Source organism: Aplysia californica, unplaced genomic scaffold (assembly GCF_000002075.1).
Source record: "Aplysia californica isolate F4 #8 unplaced genomic scaffold, AplCal3.0 scaffold00126, whole genome shotgun sequence".
Taxonomy (NCBI): domain Eukaryota; kingdom Metazoa; phylum Mollusca; class Gastropoda; order Aplysiida; family Aplysiidae; genus Aplysia; species Aplysia californica.
In genome coordinates, this window is record NW_004797396.1 from 1,366,121 (window position 1) to 1,389,596 (window position 23,476).

Below are 23,476 nucleotides of genomic sequence, written 5' to 3' on the forward strand. Positions count from 1 at the left end.
GGTGACAGACACACATACAGACAGACAGATAGACAAACTTACAGACAGGTAGACTCATAGAAAGACAAAGAGATGATTGACAGATAGATGCCATAGTGACTTACCAGTAGGCAGATTTATCTGAGTTAGAAAAAAAAGCACATCAACACAAGAACAGTCATTTAGTGCTGGGAAAAAGGAAGACAGGCAGACAGAAGCAAGAGGGAAAGAAAAGAGGTAAGACCAACCAGAGGCACCCTCCAATCACCCACCATATTATCTCTGACCAATCCGAAAGAACGAAAACTGATTTGTTAAAAACACTGGTCAGTACGAGTGATTACAGATTCTGGAAAACTTTCCACTGATGTGAAAAAGTATTTAAAGACACAAACAGACTAAAAAAACAAAGTAATGAGTTTTAGTTTAGTTTTTGTAAGAGTTTAACGGCACTTGCAACACAATACGGTCATATAAGTGCCGAAGATTAGATGTGTTACAAGAGAGTAACAAACACATAAAAGAAGGAGGAGAGATCAGGACGATAAATGTTTGATAGGAAAGAAGGAGCAAACCACACCAGAGCACCCGCCAACCACCCACACAAAGTAATTACCGACTCACAAACAGATAGATGGCAAATAGATCGATGTCACCACTGACCTTCAGGTAGGCAGATGTCAAGAATGATTGGCAGGAATTATTTTTAGCAAGAGTTTTACGGCACTTGCCACACAATTAGGTCAGATAAGTGCTGAAAATTAGACGTGTTACTACACAGTAAAATTCAAAGAAAACAACGCTGAAAGATAGGGACGGCAGAGGTTTGACAGGAAAGTTTTAGACGGTTTTACGGCGCTCGCAACTGCATAAGGTCATATGAGCGCCAGAAGATTACAGCTGTTACAAGAGAGTAACAAACATAAAAAAGAAGAAGGAGAGATAAGGACGATAGATGTTTGACAGGAAAGAAGAAGCAGCAAACCACACCAGAGCACCTGCCAACCACCCACGACGATAGTTGTTTGATAGGAAAGAGATAGGAAAGACAGTAGTTTGATAGGAAAGAAGGAACAAGCCACACCAGAGCACCCGCCAACCACCCACATAAATAGAATGACATGATGAAAAACTCACGAGCAGATAAAACCAGACCAACATCAAGGGTGGCTTACAGACAGATAAACAGACACTATGAGCATCTTACAGACAGACAGATATATCATGACTGACTCCTAGACAGACAGAGAGACACATCAGGAGAGACTTTTGTTTCAGACCGGGGAATCAGGCTTACTCTGCTCACCTCTCTCGCCTCAACAGCACAGAATCTGCTTCAGCTATCAAGGCACCCCGGAAATAGTAGTTCACAAGAGAGTGACAAACATACAAAAGAAGTAGAGGAAAAATGACGATAGTAAGGATGAAGAAAGAAAAAGCAACAGTTCCCCTTATGTTGATCCGGCACAGTATGAGCATTACATTGATAAATCAGACCATTTACAATTCTACTGTGCATAAGATAATGTTAATATCCCCCCTTTGGGAATTGCCAAAAGACAACTTCATTCAGTAGCACTGTCCAGGTGGGGGTGCAAGAGTGAGTAACAAACAGACGAACACACAGACACCAAGAACAACTCACAGATTCCTCTTTCTTCACTTTCCGGCGCGGTGGAATGGCTGGTGGTACCGTACTCCCCCCCTCTCCCCCCAGCCCCTCAGGGGAGTCTCCGTTCTGGGAGTGGACGAGCTCCCCGTTGGACGAAGGGGGCGGGGGCGGTCGGCGCTTGGGGGGGAGGGATGGGGGAACAAACTTCTCCTCACCACTGTCTTCCTCTTCTTCTTCTTCCTCTGTGAAACAAGTGGGAGAAAAAAAGTGTAGGAGACATAGAAAAATGTCTTCAATCTCTCTCTCTCTCACATACACATAAGTCTCTCTTTCTCTCTCAGTCTGTCTGTCTGTCTGTCTCTCATACACATACAGTTTCTCTGTCCCCCCCCCCCTCCACCCCCCTCTCTCTCTCTCTCACAAACACACACACACACACAAACATACGGAATCACTGTTTCTCTTTCTCTCTATCTCTCTCTCACACACACACACAAACATTCAGAATCCCTGTTTCTCTTTCTCTCCCTCTCTATCTCTCTCTCACATACACACACACACACACACACATTCACGCACACACTCTCCCCTCCCCCCACACACAACACTCAGTAAACCACTCACCCGCAGCCTGTGTATGTGCCGACAATCCCCCCAACCCCTGCTGCGAGGCCTGAGGGGTCAAGGTCACCATTCGGTCAATCAGTGACTCAAGGTCGTCTATCACAAACTCCCCGTCCATCTCCTGACCGCTGTCCCCCTGACCTTCACCTTCCTCAAGGTCATGTCCAGCCTCGTCTGACTTGTCACCGCTGCTGAGTCGTTTCCGAATCTCTCGTGCCAAGGCTGGCTCCAGTGACCGGGGAGGCTGTGAGAGAGAGCAGGGGGAGACTGGGTCATTGTGTGGGAGCAATAAACTCCAACGGGGATTCGAACCTGGACTATTCCCACCACAGCCCAACATGACACCCACTGAGCTAACTGTGCACTCTAACAGTGTGTGTGTGTGTGTGCGTGTGCGTGTGTGTATGTATGTGTGTGTGTGTGTTTGTGTATGTAAGTGTGAGAGAGAGAAAGACAAAAAGAGAATGAGAGAGAGAGAGAGAGAGAGAGAGAGAGAGAGAGAGAGAGAGAGAGAGAGAGAGAGAGAGAGAGAGAGACAAACAGAGAGAAGGACAAACAGAGAGAGATAGAAAGAGAGAGAGAGAGAGAGAGAGAGAGAGAGAGAGAGAGAGAGAGAGAGAGAAGAGAAGAGAAAGAGAGAGAGAGAGAGAGAGAGAGAGAGAGAGAGAGAGACAAGCACACACACACACACAAACAGAGAGGAAGAGGGAGAGAAGAGCAAGAAAGACAGAGAAAGAAAAACATAAGAACACAAGTCTGAGAACACAAAACCATTGCATAATTCAACAGATGTATAAACAGCTATACTAAGCTTCTATGAAAACGTCAACAAATGTGACTTAACAACAAGCCGTAGACGGTTGGCCACAGGACAGTGTTCTTGAACATGTTGTTGTTGTTGTTTTCAAATCCCTTTAGCTGCGAGCATTTTGCTCTTGGCAGCACAATGCCTCCCTCAAGTAACATGTCTTTGTCATCTGGTCAACGCCAGAGGTTCTTGAACATAAAACTCGTGGAACGGCAGGCCCTGGCTCCAACACAGGACAACAGTATGGCAGCAACCTGTACAGGTGAGTCTGGGTGAGTAAATTCCACATCCAAAGTTCCCATTGAAAGAATTATGTACTCTCTATTCTCTGATTTCACACAAGCTCTGTGGGGGATTTTTGGGTATATAGAAGAACATCAATATAGTAACTGTCATAGAAAAAAAGAGCAAAAGCAAGACAGACAGACAGGAACAATGGAAGGAAAGAGCAGAAGTACGCCATTCCATTTGGGGGCTTTTTTTTAAAGTTTACATGTTTTACATCTCTTTCGAACAAATTTATTAGATCATCAAGGAGGTGGGCTTCGACCCTGCCTGTCAGGGCCAGTCGGGCAGAGAGGGATACAGAGAGGGATACAACGTCCTGATAGAAAGACCAAGATATTCTACAAAAATTCTTCGCACCTGGGAATCAAACTCAGGTCATCTGTGTGCAACAGCTGAGTGCCTCTTTAATCTCTCTCTCTCTCTCTCTCTCTCTCTATCTCTCACATACACATAAGTCTCTCTTTCTCTCTCAGTCTGTCTGTCTGTCTGTCTGGCCGGTGTAAGCCCTTGTAAGAGAGAAGAGGGACAAATGTGACTGGCGACTTACCTTTGGTGGCGGAACTGGTGGGGAGTTGAGCTGTAAGGTGGGTCTGAGGAGGCATTTAGAGAAACTGTTAGCAGTGTAGCTGTTTGGAGCTTGTGCGAGGAAAGAGAAGCACATCGACACAATAGAGGTCATTTAGTGCAGGGGGACAAGCAAAACAGACAGACAGGTAGTTGGTGGGTGCACTGTAATGGTTTGCTCTTTCTTTCCTATCAATCATCTATCCTCCCCATCTCTCCCCCCTTCTTTGCTCTGTATGTTATTCTCCAGTAACACCTACTAATACGACCTAATTGTGCTTCAAGTGCCATAAAACTTACTAAAAAGAATAATAATAGATAATAGATAGCATTTGTATAGCGCAATTCCCGCTCAACAGCAAGCTCTATGCGCTTTACAATCTAGACTATAAACCCAGCGCAGACCTGATAACTAAGATTTTTTTTGGGGGGGGGGTTTTTTAGTAGAGATTTTACAGCGCTCGCAACTGCATAAGGTCATATGAGCGCCAGAAGGTTAGAGGTGTTACAAGAGAGTAACAAACATAAAAAAGAAGGAGAGGGAGATAAGGACGATAGATGTTTGATAGGAAAGAAGGAGCAAACCACACCAGAGCACCCGCCAACCACCCACTGATAACTAAGACAGAAGCAACGCAGGGTAAGCAGAGAAGTAGGACCAACTACCAGTGGCTCCCTCCAAGTACCCACGCAGGGGAACAGCGAGCATCTGTACTGTGTGGCATGAAGGGCCAGAACTACTGTGGTCTGCTAGCACTCTCAAGACTACTGCACTTTCGGTAAAAAGAAGCACATCCACACAACAATAGTCCCTCAGAGAGCTGGGAATACATGAGACAGGCAGACGGAGACAACAGAGGGAAAGTAAAGAATTAAGACGTACCGGTGATGCCCTCCAACCTCCCACCGTCTCAGACACAACAGAGACACGGTACATAGTGCATATATAGTGTGACGTGAGTTTGACTCACTTACAATCACTGCATGGTTAGTTCAGTTATAATTTTAAAAAGAGTTTAACTGCACTTACAACACAATAAGGTCATATAAGATTAGAAGTGTTACAAGAGAGTAACAAACACAAAAAAGGAGGAGAGATAAAGACGATAAATGTTTGATAGGAAAAAAAAGAGCAAACCACACCAGAACACCCGTCAACCACCCGCATGGTCAGTTCAGAGACCGGACAGGTTCCCTTGCCCTGGATCAGTGGCCTAGCTACATTCTACTCCTACAGTGAAAACTTGCTGGAAGTAGTTTTTTCATGGCAAATCTTTTACAATGCAAGACATGCTGCGCTGACACACAAAGGACAAAACTTTCAACTGACTCCCACAGCAGAGTGTGTTCAGGGACCAAATACACACTATTACACACAAAATTTCTATGATCCTTCCTCAAGGAGAAAATAGAACTTATAATTCTATAAATGTGTGAATTTCAGTGTTCAACCATATATTTTTCATTTTATTAGCTTCTAAAACTACAGCAAGACAAGCAGCTGTCTTTTAAACTCTTGAAACTACTGCCTTTCTCCATCACAGTACAATGTACTACACCAAAATGAAAAAGAACAAAGCTGAGAGGGTACAAAAAGTCAGTGTCATTTACCACAAGCAGAGGACAATTGATAAAGCCTCATGCAAAGACCAGAGTTGGAGTCTTGGAAATGGTAAAGCAGATATTGACAATAATAAAATTAACCCTTGGAGACTTTAACCCTTCAAAACATGACCACTCTCAGATGTCTCTGGTACCTGGAAGCCACAGGTCGTCGGAGTGACTTTTCTAAATGTATAAGTCCGGAACTTTTGAATAACAATTTTCGGCCAGTTCACCTCAGACGGATATTTCCCATCAGGTACACCGAATGAATATCAAAAAGTCCTGAGCAATAGGAATGTTATCCTTATCTTGCAATGCAAACAGCAAAATACACAATATCTGAGTGAAACCAAACAAAGTTTTTATCTTTACATAAAAGATTCTTTCGACGGTACATACATTTTTATACAATTGTTCTGACAATGTATTTTCTTTCGCATTCAAGTTTGAAAATATAAAAATCATCAGATTGAGCGAGAGCAAAAAGGCTCAGTTTACGCAAATCTAGTAGCCTATACACTAGAGGGGCACGTATCCAGGAACATGGAGAAATGTACTGTCCTGTCTCTGAACAAAGCTAGACCACAGGTGGCGGTTCGGGGAGGTGGCAGCGTTTGTGAGGGCAGACTGACACAGCCGCTCAACTTTCATCAACTTTCATCCCACTCTTCCCTCAAACCTCACACATACCAGATCACAGTTTTCTTACAAGTTTTAAAAAATATTTTTTAACCAATTTGCTGAAAAAAGGATATTTTCTATGTGCACATGAATATCAAGGACTTTTGACATAATGGAACCAGGTTTTTATCTTACGGTTTTAACTTTAAAATACAAAGGCACCATACTGAGACCGAATTTTTTTTAAAATCACAATTTTAACATTTCTTTTGATAGACATTCACATTTATAAAATTGCAATAAAAGTAAGTGCTCTTTCGCAACAACAAAAAAAAATATATATATAATTTACAAATTTTTAAAAATGAAAATCATTGGGGAATGTGAGAAGTTAAATTCAGTAAGCTATATACAAGACAAGCACAGACCCGGCAACACAGAAAAATGAATTCTCCTGACTCTGGACCAACATTGACCACAAGGGAAAAGGGGGGATGGAGTAGGGGGAAGGGGTGGGGGGCAGATTACCACTGCTGCCCGAGGTCCATGACACTCTCCCCAAAAACATCACAGATACTAGTTCACAGTTTGGTCATTAACGCTAGCAAAACAAACAGAGGGGGCCTATGTCTGATAAGAACAGATGCTAAATACACATCAGAGAGAGAAATTAGCCACAGAGCTCAGATAAGATGCCTTCATGCAGGCTGGTAGGCATTTTAATTAGGATCTTGAACAAATGTTATGCCTTGATCTAAAGTAACTTATGTCCTCAAACAAATGATTGTAAATGTTTTGTGCCTCCACTGACACCACTTAAACCATTTACGAGGCTGGCACACAAACCATTAACGTAGTAAAATAGATAAATAATTAAAATTCATTAACTATAACTGAATGAGGTGCACATGTTCACTTTCTCCATCCTAGTCCAACCCATAGGTGAAATACCTTCATCTTCCAGGCTTTTGCACAGGATCAAAATCATAGGTAGTCCACAGTGCTTTCACTAACCCACATTGCAATTGATTTTTCCGCTTGCTGCTTTTCTGATAACAACACAGCGTTCTTCACCATCAAGTTGAGTAATATAATGAGACATTACCAGGAAAAGTGTGTAATTTGAATCTCTTCTGAGAAAATCATACTCAATGTATGACCTTTTGTATCCAGACAGATGTTCTTAAAGCAATATATTTGGAATTAAGGAAGGTGAAGGGGAGGTCTTACTATTTCACAGGACTGGTGTGATAAGGATATTTCTTGTGCAAAAAAACAAAAAATCAACGCTCAAAATATTCTAACCTAATACTACTTAGAATATATATCTACACTTGTCAATAACAGAATAACAACAAAATAGGGGGGAGGGGATTGAGAAAACTACGACTAATCACAAAAGTAATAGACTGAGAGAGATGAGTCTATACTTATATATTTAATAAGACAGTCATGATTGGTCTTGGGCAACAGACAGGAGGCTGTAGAAAATCCAAAAACTTCCCCAACCACAGCTGAGCTAAAGAACAAGGAGGGTTGGGGTGTATTCCAGAGTGCAGTCAGCAACACAGCAACAGCACACCTACAACAGCTACTGGCTGGTCTTGGCGATCTTTCTCTCGTCGTTTGGTTTGAGTAAACAGAAGCACATCAATACCAAGCCTCTCAGAGCAGGGAAAAGAAAAGTATTTTAGTTTTAGTAGAGGTTTTACAGCACTCGCAACTGCTATAAGGTCATATGAGCGCCAGAAGATTAGAGGTGTTACAAGAGAGTAACAAACATAAAAAAAGAAGGAGGGGAGATAAGGACGATAGATGTTTGATAGGAAAGAAGAAGCAAACCACATCAAAGCACCCGCCAACCACCCACAATGAAGGTATACAGACCGAAACAAAAGGGGGGAAAAAAGGAGTAGGATCTACCAGTGGTGTCCTAGAACCACCTTCGTATTATTCTCTGCCCCACCCTAACAAAACTATTATCGTACATGACACATGGATCTAAATCTGGAGCAAAAACACATTTACTTTCAACACCTCACTGCTCCACACTTACACGTCACAGCGGAACATCCATCTTGCACAAAGACATCTCAACACTTTGCATCATTCTCTGTTCACACGGTCACATATAACGACACAGCAGAACGTCTATTTCATACAAAGACCGATCTACTTCTGACAAAACACAACAGCTAGGGACACAAACAACAAGTTACAAAACACCCAACACACAATATCCCAAACACAACAGCTGAAACAGAAGAAGCAGGCCACCACAGACAGAGAAGCCAGGCGCCTTGTTTAGCTGAACACACTTTCCCCTACACCAGACAGTGTTACTATCACACTGAGCATGCGGATGAACCAATCAAAACCCAACTCCCAGAGGCACCAAACTTCCTAGTTGACCTAAATCACAGCAAATCTCCACAAAACATCGTCCCTGTCCCAGGAAAAGTGAGGAACTCTGTGTTTGACCCTGCTTCACAGGGCAAGGTATAAAAAATTATAGCCACTCATCTCTAACGTGACAATGACAATTCATAATTTCAAGAAAGAAAAAGAAGTATAGTATTTCTTAATCTGTTACCGGTAATAATCTTAGCTGCTGACGAAACAAAACTCCTAAATGTATAGATTATTGCTTCACTTAGTCTCCATCTGATTCCACCACTTGACTAAAAGATTATTTTTTGGAGAAAAAAATCAGTACAAATAAATCTACAAAGTGAATAAAATTAACAAGATGACAGCCATCTTGGTCTTTGACTATATCTATTGGTTCTGAGGCTTCTCAATGGATTTCTTGCCAATGTGTTGTTGTTCTTAGCTATGCTCAACAAAAAGAACTGTCCATTTTGCACACTAACTATATTTGTTACTATGCTTTTTTTTACACTAGGCTTGCAGTTAGCTTAAGATAATGACCACAGAAGTACTTCAGCAGGCAAATTCCAAGTTTTTTAAGAGATGAACATAAAGCAAACATTTTACAGCATGCACATAAAGCAGTAAGCTAATACAACAAAAAGCTGAGTTTCCATAAACTTAATTTACTTTTTAAAATCTAAATAATTTCTTGTTCTGATATTTAAGGTTGTTTTTTTTAAGTTTTGAACTGAAAAAATATAATTATGTAAACCAAAACAAAAATAAAAACAAACAACAGCCAAGTTTTGAATTCAGAAACAACAAATGTGATTTCATAAAGAACAAAAAGGAAAATAAATCAAAACGAAAAAGGTCCAGGGTCAGAGCTTTGAGGGAAATACTGTAGAAGGAAACACAGCAGCACAGAGTGACTGAGCCACACACAGGACCAGACGACCATGCAAGCTAGTACAGGTAGAGGGGAGTGGCTGGGGGGAGGGGAGGGGGGGGGAGTTACAGAACACTGAGAGGTCAGTGACATTGCCTTACTTCTCATGAAGTGGAGTGAAATCCTCCTCTAGAATTAAACTACTCCTGTGGCCTCTGGAAAAAACGATTGGTCAACAAGTGAGGGGTGGGGGGCAGTGGTCTAAACCTCAGTCTACCCCCACAACACACACACAGGGACTGGATGTGCTGGCAACAAATGAGAATGATGATGTCATGATCTGATCAACTTCTTGCTGGTCCACACAATGTATTACACTCCCAGAGATGTGGTTTAGATGAATTAGGAGGTGGGCAGCTTCATCTGTGCCTGTGACGGCCAACCACAGCTATCTGGGATACAACACCCCCCCCCCCCCCCACACCCCCCCCCCCCCCCCCCCAAAAAAGATGAAAAAAGATGTCTGAAACAAACTTCCCCATGTGAAGGAACTGAACTTAAGTCTTTAGCCACCAGCCTAACCATTAAACCGATAGACTTTTGTTCTCTACCTGTCCCCATAAAACTATGAAAAATGACAATTTGATGAACCAAAGTTGGGACACACATCTCTCTCGAAACCTGCACCTATTGATGAGTACCTGTTGATACAGGAGAACATTTGCACATTTTTACTTCCACAAGAACAGTGCACTGTCCTCAAAAATATTTCCTTTCTGTTCTACTATGATGAGGAAAAGTTTATGAGATAGGTACTAGTCTCTCTTTCTCTTTCTCAACTCCCGTGGAGAATTGTTGAAAAAAACAAAACAACAACAACACACCCTAGAGTAATTCATCACTGCCGCATGAAAAATGAGTGCGATCTCTCCAATCTTTCACCTCACCTCACCCTGTAAAGCTGAGTCCAACAAGAGCTCACTCATTTTTCTCGTGACAGTGACAAACACGAGGCCATAAGGGAAAACATCGAAAACTTTTTTTTTTCAAGTTTTCGACTAGATCTTGAAAAAATATAGCTGAGACCCTGACAGTACAAAAAGTTCAGACACACTCTGTGTGATATGACAGACTTTGAGTCATGACACGCTGGATGACACACAGGATGACACACAGGATGACACGCTGGATGCTGTACAAACAAGAGAACAACTCACACAACATAGAACCACAATGCAAACAGGAAGGGGGCACAACAAAATGATATTCATTGATGGGGGGGTGGGGGGGGGGGGGGATTTTGTGACGAGCTATTCAGAACAATGCAAAGATGTGCTCATTCATTCACAAGTCAGGAGTTTGGAGCGGTGGTAGTGATAATAGAATCAGTCAGAACACAGAGACAGAGAGCCATGACACGGTGGAAGGGGGGTGGGGAATGGATAGAGGATCAAGAGAGAGAGAGAGAGAGAGAGAGAGAGAGAGAGAGAGAGAGAGAGAGAGGAGAGAGACAGAGAGAGACAGAAAGAGTGACAGAGAGAGAGACAAAGAGAGACAAGAGACAGCGAGAGAGTAAATTCCCGATGAAAAGATAATGAGAAGAGATGAGACTGGTTGGGCCAGGAGGGGGTGAGAAGTGAGAGGTGAGAGGTGTGAGGGCTCGTGGGTACAAATTACCTTTGGGACAGCTCCTCCTCCACACATTCAAGCAAACTCCTGAGTGAACGACCGAGGAAATTAATGAACAAGAGAAAAATAGAAAAAGGGGAAGAAAAAAGAAAAAAAAACCAACAACAAAAGTCCACAAATCAACATAGTACCAATGTGCATTGATTGAAAAAAAAGAGTTACAGTTTGCTGCTCTGGATCAAAGCAGCCAGCAATAAATAAAGGTCTACAGCTTGTGAAATTATGATGGTGCTGGTTACATTCTGTGCAATGCTTTTCCTGCCAGAAGCCATACACTGTTCCACGTGGGAGCCTTTCACTCTAGGACTGTTGTGCACAACCTTGTCTGGCTCATTGTCACAAGTCACTAATGTTTAAGGGACTGAAGATAGGCCATCTTACTAATGTGGGGGGAAACTTTAACTCTTTTACAAATCTCTTCTATGAGTAAGGTAACCTACAGGACAAATAGACACAGCCGTTAATCAATGACGAATTTCACACTGTCATTTCCAGGGGAGAAAGTAGACAACCCAGTCTTCTCATAATTATCCTCACCCATCGAACATGTCTTGGATATTATTCAGTTCTCAGGTCTGTCTAGGTACTGAACATGCCATGCCAAAGAATGAGCATTTAATTTACTTCTTCCAAATCCACACAACTATGACACTGGGGTACGAGAAAGTATTTTGGGAGGGACAACACTTACTCTGAAACCACCAGCGTTCTTTGGAACTGGTCGTCAATGCCCTCATTGACACAATAAATGTCGCTTAGAAGAACCGCAGCTCCCATGCTTCCTCTGTGCCATCCTGAGCTCATTACTAAAATTCACCCTCTAACTTCAGAATACACCCCCCCCCCCCCAACCAGGGCAGTTCTACGGACTGAAAATGTCTTTAGGCCATTCCGAAGGGGGAGGATATTACTTGTTCTTATGCACAGTAAAATTGTAAATGGGCTGATTTACAAATGTTATGCTCATACTGTTCTGGAACAACATTGGGGGAACTGCTGCTTTTTCTTTCCTCATCCTTACTGTCATCATTTTTCCTCTATTTCTTTTGTATGTTTGTCACTCTCTTGTGACCTGCTATTTCCGGGGTGCTTTGATAGTCGAAGCAGACTTTGTACTGTTGAGGCTAGAGAGGTGAGCAGAGTAAGCCTGATTCCCCCGTTTGGACTTCTCTGTTGACATCCACCCCTTGGCGCTCCTATGACCTTATACAGTTGCGAGCGCTGTAAAACCTTACTAAAACAAACATCCTCTAACTTCTGAACACGTGTTGAGTCTGCACCCAGCTGCACCACCACAGTATTTAACCACCTGGCTGAGTCACAAGTTAATACAGCCTAAACATACTCAAAACCCACCACGGCCACTTCACAGTCTAGTTTGGGCATCAGGGTCAATGGCAAGAAAAGCATCACAGAACAAGCAAACAAAGGACAAACCAAATTTACACACGGCAAAGCTTTGCCGAGCCCGAATATTGATGGTTAGCAATGGAATACAGATGGTTTAATCAACAAATGGAAAGTAATCAATTAGAGATGGCACCACTGTTAGCAAAAAGAAAAAAACATTTGCGATTGGCCGTTGGTTTGCTGTCACAAGAGACAACTACGCCCAAGTCAAAGTCAGGGGACACAATCAAAACACCAGGGAGTGACGACGTCCCTTTGACCTTGATTTGTGCATAGCCAGCGACACAGGCAGCTGATCCAGCAAACCCACGAGTCATAGCACGAATGATGTGAGGTCAAGGACACAACTGGAAAGTTAAAGGTCAACAAAGATTTCAGGGCAGGGTTGGTAAAAGTTTTTTTTAATATACTGGTGCGGCAGAAGCTGTGCTTTCTACTACAAGGTGAAGATTGTTTGCTTACTACACACACAGAATAGGGTCATTTACGAGTCCTGTGTAATGTCTCTTTGCATGTAGATTTCCTTTAGAATACGGCTTTAATACATGTATTTATTGTTTGTTTGAATAAAGAGAAGCACGTTGAAACAATAATGGCCATTAAGTAATGAGACAAAGCAAGACGGACAGAGAGAAAACAAAATAATAATTTATAATAATTGCATTTATATAGCGCATATCCACACTCAAGAGCATGCTCTATGCGCTTTACAACTATTATTACCCCAGCAGACCCTCTGAGAACACTCGGAAACATTCTCAGCTTCCGCGGAAGCAAACAGTGCAAGCTGCGGATTTCACGCGCTCAAACACTATCAAACTGACAAGATCGTTCCCAGTCTATAGCCGGGTACCCATTTCCACCTGGGTGAAGTGAGGAAAATTAGTGCAAAGTGCCTTTCCCAAGGACACGACGTCAGGCCCCTGACGGGATTCGAACCCACGACCTTAAGGTTGCGAGTTCGAGAGCCTAACCACTAGGCCACTGACGCCAAAAAGACTCCTCGACGACAGAACACAGCAATTGTGCCAAATGGAACTCACCCCTGGGAGTTCATAATTTTACCTACGCTTTTCTTATTACAGAGGAAGCTGAATTCTTTCAGCAAAGTTTATTTCCACAATGTTCTCAAGGAGAGAGTGTAACCCAGTACTAAGAGGATGCTGTTCATGAGTTGATGATGCAGTGCAGCAATGGTGTATTGCAATGTATTTTGTCACATTTTTGTGGAGGTACTGAAGACACAGGACATAGGCTTTACGATTATAAGGACTGTTGTCTTGGCTGTGAGTGAATTCTGTGCTTTGTTCAGACATACCAAGTCATTGCATTTTTAATTTTTAGTAAGAGTTTTACGGCACTTGCAACACAATATGGTCATATAAGTGCCGAAGATTAGAGGTGTTACAAAAGAGTAACAAACACAAAAAAAAAAGAAAGAGGGATCAGGATGATAGACGTTTGATAGGAAAGAAGGAGCAAACCACACAAGAGCACCCACCAACCACCCAAAGTCATTGCATGGGATTTGCTTAAAAAGCGATAATGAAGATATCGTGTTGTGACGATGAAGTGCGTAATGATGTATTGCATTGTATTTTGTCTGATTTCCCATTTCTCAGAGCTTCTAATAGAACCAAATAGAGAAATCTAGCTCAGGAAAATAATCACACAGAAACAGGGCAACAAACCATCTGCCATGGTCAACTCCTTGTAATTACCGTCTTCCGCATTAGCAACATCAAATCGGGATCACTTTTTTCAACACCACCATGTAGAACGGCAGAAATGACAGTGACCTTGACACATTACAACAGACAGCAACACACCCATGACGACAGCGCAGAAAGAAAGAACACACACACAGCTTCGAGAAGCCCCACAGCCTTGCCGCAAAAACAAAAGAAGAAAAACTGAACCACACAGGAAGAGACTGAGTACGCTCCAGTCATGGGTAGACCTGCCAACCAACAAGCAACAAATCGACAGGAAAATTCTCCCTCAGAAATAAAAGCCAGCAGAACAAAATGCCAGCCATTCAACTTTGACATTATTACCGTATTCCATGACATTTACATCATGCTGCATTTTGTAAAGAGTCATTCCATGATTGCCCGAGTCATTTTTCAAAGTTTTGAGAGAATTAAAAAAAGAGCATCTAACCCAGAACCGTGACTCGAGCGCTCGTTATTTTTCGACGAAAAACTAGGAACGAAATCAATGAAGTGACATTATACGTGACAATAAGATCCCCCTTGATGTCTTTATTCGAATAACAGCTTTATCTGGAAATGTCCAGAAACCGACTTCAAACGATTGTGGAATGACGTTGACAATTTGCTGCTGAAACATTTCTGACTCAACCAAAAAGTCTGGCTGAGTAATACTGAGTACCACATGCCAAATACCAGCGATGTGTAACAGATAATTACAAAATAACTGACAACAGCTCAAATGAGAGCAATTAACCTGCAATTCAGCATCGTTGTGGATATTTTTTTTATATGATAAAAGGCTGGAGGAAAAAAAAGCCCAGCTTTTCCTGTGAATAATATAATTGGGGGATAGAAATAAGGGGAAGTGGTCAGGAAACAAGATAATAGCAGGGTAGTTGGCAGATCTACAAGAAGAAAAAAGGGACGCCTCATAGCATAGTAAACAGGTGTATTTTGCTACAGGAAAAACATGTACGTTTCTGGCCCCGCAGCTACCAGGGCAGGAACTGCAAAAGCTTTGACACGAGCAGGGTTAACGGTCAAGAGAAGTACACACATACACACACACACAGAGATACATGTCGACACACTCACTTTTTCGACTTCTCATCTTCCAGCCAGGGCTTGGCTGTGTTGAACTTGTCCTCCTGAGAGAGAGAGGGAGGGAGAGAGCGAGAGAGAGTTCAAAGTAAGAATATGAGATACAGAAAGAGAAGAGTAAAGAAAATTCATCTATAAAAAGGATCTATGTCTGCGATGACATTCTGCTACTAGAGGTGGCACTTCCTGCTGGCGAGCTGGGGGAGTCTGTTACTACCCCTATCCCACTGAGGGCAAACAGCAGAGAGCATGCAATCATTTCATAAAGTGAAAACTCTCTATAACTATTTTAGCTCAAAGTATTATAAATTAATTCTCATGAGAGATAAATCAACCACATAGAGAGTAAACTTTATCTGGTAAATATGTATTATGCAATCAAACAGGAAATGAGTTATAATCACAAGCCATAAAGTAAATGCTGTCATTTAAAAGTCTTTCACACCCCAATCAAGCCAGTTTTGATCAATATGAGGGAACAAGCTGCTTTGACCCTACCTGCTAGGGCTAATGTGGCCAGAGTGGGATACAGCATCGAAGATACTCCCACAAAAAACTACTTCCCAACAGGAGAATTGATCTCACGTCTTCTGCATGCTACAGTGAAGAACTTTACCAATGCAATCTAGCCGCAGGTGAAGCAAGTGCCAACACCTCCAGTGAAAAGATAATATCAAAACTTGTAACGCCGTTTCCCAGACACACAGCAATAGGGTTGCTATTCAATAACATCAAATAAAAATGTAGGTGCTTTTCATGCCCTCATTGGCATAATTTAGATCCTTTACGGAGGAAAACTTCGCCCCTGCCTGTCAGGGTCAATCTGGGCTGAAAGGGATACAACATCCCAGCAGAAACACCAAAATACTCCATGAAAATTCTCTGCACACTGCAATCGACCTCAGATCTTTTGCTTACAACAGCGAAGCCCTTAACTTCTACACCACAGATACCAGTTCCTATTCCCTGCAATACAAGTGACCACAGCTTCTGGACAAGAGGAGCCCTTGGACACGGGTCAGACAAGAGTGGCACTTACGTTGACGTCGTCAGTACAGTCCCACGGCTGCGACAAGCCGTCCCGCTTGTTGTCCTGAGGGTGGGAGAAGAAAACAAGAGGGCCCGGCCCGTGAGAACAAAACACAGCAGCAGCAGCTCAGGCATTCATCAATGACAAACTGATTTTCTCAATCAACTATCGCTAACAAAGGTTAACGTAACTACTCATTTAGTCATTTTTTTAAATGGCCTAACGAGAAGAAAAATGCAGGTTTCTTTGATTTCATTATTTTGATGAGCGCCCGATTTCACCACGATCCCTCACATTTTGTACTTTTTGTTCATTGTACGACTGTAAGATTTCTACACAATCACAGACGATGTATGACCCTACACTCTCACAGATGGCATATGACCCTACACTCTCACAGACAATGTATGGCCCTCCACTGACAGACCTTACACACTCACAGACAATGTATGACCCTCCACTCTCACAGATGACATATGACCCTACACTCTCACAGACAATGTATGACACTACACTCTCACAGATGACATATGACCCTACACTCTCACAGACAATGTATGACCCTCCACTCTCAGAGACAACATACTCTCACAGATGATGTCTGACCCTTCACCCACACAAAGTCAATCAGCATACAGAGGATCTCATCTAAAACTTAAAACTGCGAGAACGGTAATGAAAAATACTCACCTTGCCAGGTTCCACATTGACGTTCACTGAAAATGCACAAAGAAAGCAAAGGCAGGTCTTAAAACCGATTCTGTTTGAGAAATTCTACACAATAAAACAAGGGAGCATTTAATGCTTCAACACACTAAGGGAAGGAGGGGGGGGGGCTCTCCATCGTCAGGAGACCAGGGGAGGAGGAAAGACGGGAGGGAGCAAAAAAAGGGGGGAAGGGTGCGCCACAACAGGCGAAGATGAAACAGCCACATCTAGAATTTTAATGGAAAGGTGATGTCATTGGGTAGGCTTGAAGTAAAATAGTTTTGAGAAGGTAAGCAATTAACATGTGCATGTACTTTTGTCTACTCTGAACCCGCCCACCTTAAGCAGGCACATCATATCCTCACCATCTCAAGGATAATGAGCTACCCTGTTCGTTTTTGCTTTACACGATGAGAAGAAAAAGACTTGGGAAAAACTCAGTTTTCTTGCAACAGTAATATTTTAAGTTAACTACTGTTTACTCTCACAGGCTAGATATTACACTAGTTACATCAATATTCCTCGGTTCAGATTTTTTACTATTTCTTTTAACTCTTTGTCGCCTCATCTCGCCGATAGGCGATGTTTACCACTCAGTTTCTTTGGACTTTCCCCAAAATATGATGGCAAAGTGTTAAAGCATGCTGATCGTATACCAAATAATTTGCCTTTCCTTCATTTTACTCTTCCAAGATAGAACTTGTTTTTCAAAAAGCCTTTTCAATATGCGTTCCATATAATTTACACATGATCACAATACAACCAACCTTTTAGTTCAATACTGTTGGTAGCGGCCAGCAGCCGAGACGTCCTGTTGGATGGGATTCTTTTAGGTGCATCTTGCAACAGCTGAAACACAATTTGTGGTGGATTCATTTTCAGTCTGACTCATATAACAATGAATGCTACCATTAGAAAAGCCTGAAAATGAAAACATTATCAATATAATCCAGGAATGAGACCCCAAAACCTTTTAATTACTAATCCAATGCATGTCCCTCGACTAAAAGGGCATTTCTAACTCTTACAACCATTTTTCAGCAAGTAATCTACGGAACGAAGCTCTGCCACCCACCACATGGAAATTTTGGGGGGTAACATTCAGGTCTCAACATTCATCTCACACAGCTTTAGAACAAGTGTTACGGCACTTGTAACACAATTAGGTCAACTTTCGAAAATCAGAAGTGTCACTTGAGAGTACCATACAAAGAAAAGAAGGAAGATAGAAAAAGACGATAGATATTTGATAGGAAAGACAGAGCAAACCACACCAATGACCCACTTTCAATTCAATATAGTTGAGAGATCACAGAGAAACCAGAGACACCGGCTATATCATCCACCCTGACCCTATCAAAAACAACAACAGCAAGACCCCACATCACAGACCACCTACCACATCCTCCTCCCTAGCCAGGTCATAGGTGTGTTTCAACAACAATGAACAACAACAGCAAGACCCCATATCACAGACCACCTACCACATGCTCCTCCCTAGCCAGGTCTTAGGTGTGTTTTAGTTTAGTTTCAGTAGAAGTTTTACGGCGCTCGCAACTGCATAAGGTCATATGAGCGCCAGAAGATTAGAGCTGTTACAAGAGAGTAACAAACATAAAAAAGAAGAAGGGGAGATAAGGACGATAGATGTTTGACAGGAAAGAAGAAGCAAACCACACCAGAGCACCCGCCAACCAACCACAGGTGTGTTTCAACAACAATGAACAACAACCAGAAACAGCAACAACAACCAGTAACACCAGCCACCCCGTTCTCATCCTCAGTCAGCCAAAAGGTGGGTGTCAACAACAAGGAACAACAACCACCACCATCTACCCTGTCCTGGTACTCAGTCAGGTCATAGGTGTGTGCCAACAACAACAACCACAACAACAACAACCACCACCACAACAACAACAACAACCACCACCTACCCCATCCTCATCCTCGGTCAGGTCGTAGGTGTGTGTCGGGTTCCGTGACTTCTCCAGCAGCTCTTTGGTCAGCCGCCGGCTCAGGTCGCCCTGCAGGAACGGGTGCTGCACACACACACAGGGAGAAACAACAGGGGTCATAGATCATGTAGGAGGAGATTGTAGACATCTTGACCCTCCATCATTCAGCTACAGAGCTACTGGTACTTATCAAGATGATACAACTTACAGATTTACAATATGTCATTTAAACATAACACCTGCTATACAAATGATCAGAAATGCAGCCTTTTTATTTTTTTCTTTCCATTAAAAAATTTATTGGTTAAAAATAAGCAATTTTCAGTGATGTCCGATGGTACAAAATAGTTCTCACAGAGTGCAGAACTGAGAAAAAGATATACTCACATCCACAAGTTTGTCTGCTGGCGGTCTCTTCTTTGGGTTTTTCGTTAAGGCAACTTTTATGAAGTGTTGAAACACGGGCGACCTAGATAGGGAAAGAAATATCCAGAAAAGCAATCAGCAGAAAGTTGACTTTCCGTAGAAATATCCAGAAAGTAATATCAGAAAATTGACACCTCAGCAGAACAATGAGAAAGCTACAGAAAGTTGACACCTGAGCAAAAATGTTGAGAAAGCAATGAACTGTGACACCTTTCCTGAAACATGGAGAAAGCAATGAACTGTGACACCTTTCCTTAGGGCTGGGTCACGAGCGCGAGAACGGAACTGAATCGCCATTCTTTCCCGCGGAACGCGATTCACGATTCATTTCAGCGGAACGCGGAACAGTATCGCCAAACGATTCCCAATTCACTCCCATGTCGCTGTCACCACCTTGTGGCTTGTTTAATTAACCTACTGCTGAGTCGAGTTACGAGCGCAAGAACGGAACGGAACACTTAGTATGGCTCCCCTTATTTTACAAAAGATGGTATAGTCCAACCCCCCTATTAAAACAAAATGAACGGGGTCCAACCAATCAACAGAAGGAATTTTATGGAGCCATTGTTTTAGCAAATGGTGGGGTTGGGGGGGGGGGGATTTATGGGGGTCACTAATTGAGGTCAGTTGATAGAGCAGCGCAACAAAGAGTGTGGGGCGGAGAGGATGGTGGAACAACAAGAGTGGGACTCGCGCTCGCCAAGAGGCGTTGATATGACACTGTTCTGTTTCAGTCAGTGTTCCGCCACAGCTCCACGAGCGCTCGCGTACTCGTGATTCATTGAAGCCGACTGAATCACGAATCGCCACTCTCAAATTTGACGAGCAGGATCCAGCCCTACCTTTCCTGAAACATGGAGAAAGCAATGAACTGAGGATTGACATCTCAGCAAGACTGTATGGGAGAGAGCGCAGGCTAACTCGTCTCAACAGACTCACAACTCCTGAAACACATCAGCAGACACACGACCTGCCTAAACTCAACAATAACAACAGCAATAACAAGAGCCTGCCCAGGGAACTTTTATTTGTCATCCTATAGGCCCCATGATTCACTAAAAACTTCATTTAAAAGGAACCCACATAATTAAAATCAACCACAAAAGTATTTTTTCCTTAAAACCTAATAAAAGGCTTACTTCAGAACTAGTAGTAAGTGCCTTAGTGGTCAAATTCAGCTTAAGATACTGGTTTTATAAAGTTCTGAATTTGACATGTGCCTGTAAACTGTGGCAGTAAGAGAAATTCAAGGGTAACTTCTTGAAATCACAGACAAAATCAGTGACAGTGCTAAAGAACTGACAGAGGAATACCAAGCGCATGGTAGCTTTCTGTGCTGTAGAATAACCTACCAGTGTTCAAAACAAAATCGTACGTAAAAAAGAGCTACAAACTTAAAAAGCCCTTGACAAATCAAGCACACCCCCATTTAATTAACTATAACGGAATCATTTACATAAGAGTGTGCATGTATAACCAAAAAAAAAGAGTTCCCGTGGTTTTCTACTGTCACTTACCATTTGTTTTTATCTTTCAGCTGGGGTGGCTTGAACCCACTCTTGGACATGAGAAACAGGGCCCTGGGGAGAGAGAGGTCAAAGGTTGCTGTGACAGGAGCCGACATAATACATTAGTACCACTGACATTTCATATCTTTCCCAGGAAACCAAGAAAGTTCTCGAGTGTTATAGGGTCTGCTGGGGTAATAGTATAGTATAAAACGCATAGGGCTTAATGTCGAGCGGAGGTATGCGTGATACAAATGCTATCATTTATTATATTATATCTAAAGATCACTTCCGTAGCTTGACATTTTCAAATCAGGTGGAAGGGTGGGAAAAAAGGTAAAACATAGGTTTGAGTGTAGAGAACAGAGAAGAGAAGCACAGAAGTCATTTTCCATTTGTGTAACTGTGCGGTGGAATTGGGTCCTCATCAATTTTTGGGCATATGGAACCAATAAACATCTACACTTTACTTTTCTCAACCAGCGACTATCTGAGTTCTTACCCTTCAGCCTGAATTAAACAACATTGATAAGACAGAGGATTAGAAAAGAAGTAAAAAGACGATGAAACAGTCCTAAAAATACCACCTGAAAACATCTTCTTCAATAACCAGAGCTGTCCACAGAAAACACTCTGTCAAAAATAGACCTCCAGAAAATAAACCCTGTCCCACAAACATCGGAAAAAAACAACAAAAAAACAATCAATCGGTCTTTGGGTAAGTCAATGGACAGACATCATGCGCACCTCATGGGGTGTAGGTCAAACATGGGTGGCTGCAGCTCGGCAAACTCAATGGCCGTGATGCCCACCGCCCAGATGTCACACTGTTGGTTGTAGCCTCCCTTCCTCTCCACCGCCGCCACCTCGGGGGCCATCCTGCAACACAGAAACAGTTTTTGAGTTTTACAGCACTTGCAACACAAATAGAGGAGTTACTGGAGAGAAACATACCAGAAAAGGAGGAGAGATAAGGACAATAGATGTTTGAGAGGAAAGAAGGAACAAACCACACCACAGCATCTGCCAACCACCCATCAACACCGGAGCATCTCACGATCACGGGTCCGGTAGCCTAACCAATAAGCCACCACAGCACGCCTAACTAATAAGCCACCACAGCACGCCAGTAGCTTTTTCAATTACATCTTTTTTTTCTCAAAGGGATCTCTAACTCAGGACTGAGCCTGCTGTTTGGTTTGACGGTTTTAGAAAGTAATGTAAAAAAATAGTGAAAAAAGCTGAAGACAATAGCTTAATCCTGTCTAGTTTGTGATACTTGCAGATCTACCCATGGCATCAGAGTGGTCAGCTTCCAACAAGTTATCTTAAAAGAGACCCAAAAAAATTCTCAAAATTCTGTCCCATACCCTTCTTTTAATTCTTTAAACCCCACTGGGCTGTGGGAACGTCAGTCAACAATGACCTTGTTCCCCAAGTGATGCTGAGGGCATCTGATAGAAGTAACGACTGATCCATTTCATATAGTACAAGTGTCTACTTGTTTTTAAGAACAATCTCCAATCCAATGTCGTCATATATGACCAAGGTGTCAAGTTCAGATTGTATTTTTAGAAGTATTTTTTCACCCCTTTTTTCACATCGTATTACATTTTACAGAGAAAGTGGCCGTTGGCCATTAAGGCTGGCAGATGTAAACTGACTCTAGATGAGGCATCTCAGTTGGTAGAAGAAATTCAACATGAAAAATTGGGTAGCAGTTGATTCTTGGATGATAGGAAGGACATGACTAGAGTGGTGATAGTGATAGTGTTGAGAATGAGGTTGAGGTTTAAGTTTCTGTGAAAAAAACCCTCGAAAAAGGTGGTAAAAACTCAGGGTTTTTTCTTCTTTGCGTTTCCCTGTTAGATCTCAGGGGTAGTGGACTGCTGGTTCTTTAACGTTCAGAGCAACTGATTTTAACGTATGTGACTGTTTTTCCAGCTTAGTAGGACCTCTTGCCTTCAGGCAGTCACATTCCAATTTTGAAGGTACTCTACATGCTTTTATTCCGACGAGAACACTTTAAATTTTGGTAGGAATTTTGAATTTTGTCCAGGTGGCGGCCGAAACTCAGGGTCTAAACAGTTTAACAATCTTTTAGAACAATTACTTTAGCGCACTTCTTTTGGTATCCAAATAAAATTATATCATCTATGCCTCTGTGCCTCAAAGTCAATAATTTTATACGAAAAAGAATTTTTTTCATTTAGAACAGAGCTACTTAGACAATACAGAGATGCTTACTGCCTCTGGTTATTCCTCAAGGTTTACCTTGCAGAGAAAACTGTGAGAAATAATAATAATTGCATTTATATAGCGCATATCCATGCTCAAGAGCTTGCTCTATGCGCTTTACAACTTCAAGCATGACATTATTACCACACAAATTAATCACTCACCAGTATGGAGTTCCAATGAAAGACTTGCGTTTACACATTGTTGCTGTAATCTGAGCCGACACTCCAAAGTCAGCTGGAAAAAAACAAAATCACGTCAAGTCTCACGGTGATGATCAACATGTCACAGCAGAGAAAAAGAGAGGGAGAGGGAGAAGGATATGGAGGAGAG

At 42.3% G+C, this 23,476-nt stretch overlaps 1 protein-coding gene across 4 annotated transcripts in view; it reads right to left on the reverse strand.

Moving 5' to 3' along the window:
• The window catches only part of LOC101845915 (mitogen-activated protein kinase kinase kinase kinase 5), a 58,913-nt gene that overhangs the window by 27,477 nt on the left and 7,960 nt on the right, over nt 1-23,476 (reverse strand). Inside the window, exons 7-20 of one of the 4 annotated variants that reach the window (XM_005096329.3) lie at nt 23,308-23,380; nt 21,653-21,784; nt 20,915-20,977; nt 19,359-19,440; nt 18,951-19,055; nt 17,784-17,865; nt 16,999-17,024; nt 16,318-16,371; nt 15,273-15,325; nt 11,041-11,079; nt 9,525-9,578; nt 3,859-3,901; nt 2,216-2,459; nt 1,625-1,833 (exon numbers count right to left, since the gene is read on the reverse strand). In XM_005096329.3, the coding sequence (XP_005096386.1) occupies nt 1,625-1,833; nt 2,216-2,459; nt 3,859-3,901; nt 9,525-9,578; nt 11,041-11,079; nt 15,273-15,325; nt 16,318-16,371; nt 16,999-17,024; nt 17,784-17,865; nt 18,951-19,055; nt 19,359-19,440; nt 20,915-20,977; nt 21,653-21,784; nt 23,308-23,380 (1,259 nt within the window). The remainder of the gene's footprint in view (nt 1-1,624; nt 1,834-2,215; nt 2,460-3,858; nt 3,902-9,524; nt 9,579-11,040; nt 11,080-15,272; nt 15,326-16,317; nt 16,372-16,998; nt 17,025-17,783; nt 17,866-18,950; nt 19,056-19,358; nt 19,441-20,914; nt 20,978-21,652; nt 21,785-23,307; nt 23,381-23,476) is intronic. The other 3 variants (XM_035969220.1, XM_013081345.2, XM_013081346.2) reach the window with 3 other exon arrangements.